General features: G+C 58.3%; 1 protein-coding gene across 12 annotated transcripts in view; it reads right to left on the bottom strand.

The window, feature by feature from the left end:
- Positions 1 to 3591, bottom strand: part of nub1 (negative regulator of ubiquitin-like proteins 1) — a 14077-nt gene that overhangs the window by 1796 nt on the left and 8690 nt on the right. For 4 of the 12 annotated variants that reach the window (XM_017303154.1, XM_017303149.1, XM_017303152.1 and 1 more), the window contains exons 6-16: positions 3002 to 3157; positions 2848 to 2936; positions 2148 to 2254; positions 1896 to 2082; positions 1717 to 1824; positions 1433 to 1585; positions 1218 to 1364; positions 1078 to 1140; positions 711 to 906; positions 170 to 635; positions 9 to 38 (exon numbers count right to left, since the gene is read on the bottom strand). In XM_017303154.1, the coding sequence (XP_017158643.1) occupies positions 493 to 635; positions 711 to 906; positions 1078 to 1140; positions 1218 to 1364; positions 1433 to 1585; positions 1717 to 1824; positions 1896 to 2082; positions 2148 to 2254; positions 2848 to 2936; positions 3002 to 3157 (1349 nt within the window). In that variant the 3' untranslated portion in view covers positions 9 to 38; positions 170 to 492. The remainder of the gene's footprint in view (positions 1 to 8; positions 39 to 169; positions 636 to 710; positions 907 to 1077; positions 1141 to 1217; positions 1365 to 1432; positions 1586 to 1716; positions 1825 to 1895; positions 2083 to 2147; positions 2255 to 2847; positions 2937 to 3001; positions 3158 to 3591) is intronic. The other 8 variants (XM_008402143.2, XM_008402142.2, XM_017303153.1 and 5 more) reach the window with 5 other exon arrangements.

Below are 3591 nucleotides of genomic sequence, written 5' to 3'. Positions count from 1 at the left end.
AGGACGACCTCCAGGAGGACGACCTCCATCAGGACGACCTCCAGGACGACGACCTCCAGAGGACGACCTCCAGAGGACGACCTCCATCAGAACGACCTCCAGGAGGACGACCTCCAGGACGACGACCTCCAGGACGACGACCTCCAGAGGACGACCTCCAGAGGACGACCTCCATCAGGACGACCTCCAGGAGGACGACCTCCAGGAGGACGMCCTCCATCAGGACGACCTCCAGGAGGACGACCTCCAGGAGGACGACCTCCAGGACGACCTCCATCAGGACGACCTCCATCAGGACGACCTCCAGGACGACGACCTCCAGGACGACGACCTCCAGGACGACGACCTCCAGGAGGACGACCCTCAAACCGATTCATCAGAAAAACAAAACCATCGCTTGAAAAGAAACCAACTGAAACGTCTCTGATCCAATTCCGCTCAACAGGTGGATCCATCCGTGTCCATCCGGTCCCGTTTGGGCCCCATGCGTTCTCAGACGGAGTGGGCCGGGCCTCGGTCCAGGTACGTCTTCAGGGTGGAAATCAGCTGGCTCTCGTCCTCCAGGGTCAGGTCCAGGTAGTCCTCCTCGTGGCGGGAAATGTCCTCCAAGACCTCGTTGACCAGCTGGCTGTCCTCTGGAGACACAGGACAGGAGGCAATCAGGATGGGTCCACAGCGCCGCCTGCTGGACCCTCAGAGCACCGCCTTACCTGGGGAGGTGGACGAGGTGCCGGCCTCCTCAGAGGACGGCGAGGAGGACGAAGAGGACGTGTATGGCGGGGACAGCAGGTCTGGGGACAGGACACCCTGGTTGTCCAACAGCAGCTGAGTTGCAGACTGGACGTCTCCTCCAGACAACCTGAGGGCCGCTTCAGCTGGGGCCCTCTGGAACCCCAGGTACAGCAGCTGGAGGACAGGGGACAGACAGGTTAGGGGACAGCAGCTGGAGGACAGGNGGTTAGGGGACAGCAGCTGGAGGACAGGGGACAGACAGGTTAGGGGACAGCAGCTGGAGGACAGGTGACAGACAGGGGACATCTCCGACTGGAGGACTTCAGTTGGACAGAGGGACGGTACCTGCTCCACCTTCTCTGGACTGACAGCGTCCTGTGGGGACATCTGGGACGAGTCCAGCAGGATCTGGGGACAGACAGAAAGCGGTCAGGCGTCCGTCGGGGCCGGGTTCTGTCCCAAGGCCCGGCGGGTCGGGGACGGACCGCAGACGCCTTGTCCACGTCCCCCTGGGCGCGGTGCAGCGCTCTGGCCGCGTCCGTCCTGGAGAAGCCCAGCTCCACCAGCCGGGAGACGTCCTCCATCCTCGTCCTCCGCCGCTGCTGCTCCTTCTGCTGCTGGTCCTCACGCTCCTGGACCGGACAGGACCGGGTCAGAACCAGAGAGGACCGGTTGTCCCGGGGCCGTATCAGAGGCCTACCTGGCGCCGGTTGCTGATGAGGACGGCGGCCGCCTGCAGGTCTCCTCCACAGGCCCGCAGGCCCAACCGGGCCTCCCGCTCAGAGAAGCCCAGAACCAGCAGCTGGTCCATCTTCTCCGAGTCCGGAACCAGACGGCCATACAGGTCCTCCACCTGAGACGAGACGGGCCGTCGGGTCAGAACCAGCACAGAGACTGGAACCACAGAGAGCTGCTGGGGCCGTGAGAGGACCAGGGGACCCATCTGGACCTCCAGCGGAACCACCTGGACCCATCCAAACCCACCTTGGCCAGCAGATCCCGGGCCTGGCGGTCGTTTCCCTCCAGGAAGGACAGCAGGCTCTGCAGCAGGTACAGACGCAGGAACAGGACTTCCTCTCGTCCCGTGTTGCCCTGGAAACAGACAGACCCGTTCAGCGGCGGCTCCCCCCGGTGGCGGCGGCCGGTGGCGGCGGCTCCCGGACCTTGATCATCAGCAGGCGCTGCTGCTGCTCGCCGTAGCAGCGCAGGAAGCAGTCCTCGGCGCGCTGCAGCCGGCTGCGCCCGTCCTCCAGGCAGGACAGCGCCTCCAGGGCCCGGTAGCACCACACGATGTCCAGCTGCAGGACGGCGTAATTGTCCACGGAGCCCAGCATCGCCGAGCCGCACCGACTGCAGGACGGCGCGGCGTCAACAGAGCTTTTATTGTGAAAGGTGCAGGGGGCGGGGCTTCCTACCTGAAGTGCTGGTCGGCCTGCAGCAGGTGGCAGAGGGCGGAGTCAAACTGCCTCCTCTTCATCAGAGAGCGGCCCTTCTCATGGAACCCCATGGCCAGGATCAGAGCCTGGAGACAGGGGCCGTTACGGACCGGGTCGGGCCAGAACCAGAACCAGAACCAGAGCAGGTAGCAGGGCCAGCAGGGACCCGGCCCTAATTTGGACTGGACCATCTCAGCAGCATTTATTCTCAACTGATTCCAAAGAGCTGAACCAAAAAGCTGTTAGCTTAGCACAGCTAACATTTGGGATGAGGGCTTTAGCATTAGCTTCTACTATTGATATAGTACTTTAGCGTTAGCTTTCAGTAATACTATGTTAATATTAGCATGTTAGTAGCTTTAGCAGGAGTAACGTTAGCGCATTAGCGTTAGCACAGCTAGCTCTTCAGTTAGCGGTGAGACTCCCAGTGAAACCAGTACAGAACCAGATCTTCATCCTGCTGTGGTTCTGGTATCAAACCTCCAGCCAGAAAGAACCTGTGAAGGGTACTGACTGGGTTCTGAAGAGTTCTGAGTGGTTCCGACTGGTCCTGAAGGGTTTTGACTGGGTTCTGAAGGGTTCTGAAGAGTTCTGAAGGGTTCTGACTAGTTCCGACTGGTCCTGAAGGGTTCTGGTTCTGAGTGGTTCTGACCGGTTCTGATGTCTGACCGAGCCTCACCTTCTTCTCGTCTTGCGGGATCGTCAGCGGGTTTCCTTTCTGGTCGGCGATCTCCAGGAAGGGCGTGGTCTCTGGATCCTCGCTGCCGTCTGACACAGAGCATCATGAAGGTCAGGAGCCGGCCGACCTTTGACCCGGCCCGACCCGGACCCACCTCTCTCCGACAGGATCTGGAAGCCCTTCTGGGTGCGCTGCAGGCTCAGGCTCTGGCTCTTCTTCTCCTCCTCCCTGATGAGCTGCTCGGCGTCGCTGACCTTCAGCACCATGACCTTGCTGTGGTTCCTCACGCCCTGCTCGTCCAGCCGCCGGTCTGCAGACAGGAGGCGGGTCAGAACCGGCCGCGGGTCTGAGGGCTGCAGACCAGATGTTACAGACATTATTTTTTTTTTTTTTTTTATAACTTTATTTTTATTTTTGTTTATGTTATTAGAACACAATCAAGAAAAAAGATCAAACAATAGAAATTATAAAACAATAGAGAGAATAGAAAATATAAGAAACAAAAAATACAGAATAAAAACAAAAATCACATCAGGGGGGACTCATTTTTGTAACTCAAAACAAAAACAGAAGGGGACCATTCCTATCCAAAATTAGTCCTGTCTCGATGTGAAGTTTGTCCATTTTTCCCATTTGTCCATGCATTGCTGTTCCTGTGTCCTCAGTCTATATGTTAGAATCTCCATCTCAAATAATGAATTCACAGTCTGTATCCATTCCTTTGTGGTAGGAGGTTCAGGTTTG

The sequence above is a fragment of the Poecilia reticulata genome, unplaced genomic scaffold (assembly GCF_000633615.1).
Source record: "Poecilia reticulata strain Guanapo unplaced genomic scaffold, Guppy_female_1.0+MT scaffold_190, whole genome shotgun sequence".
NCBI lineage: Eukaryota > Metazoa > Chordata > Actinopteri > Cyprinodontiformes > Poeciliidae > Poecilia > Poecilia reticulata.
This window is presented reverse-complemented; position numbering and strand designations above follow the sequence as displayed.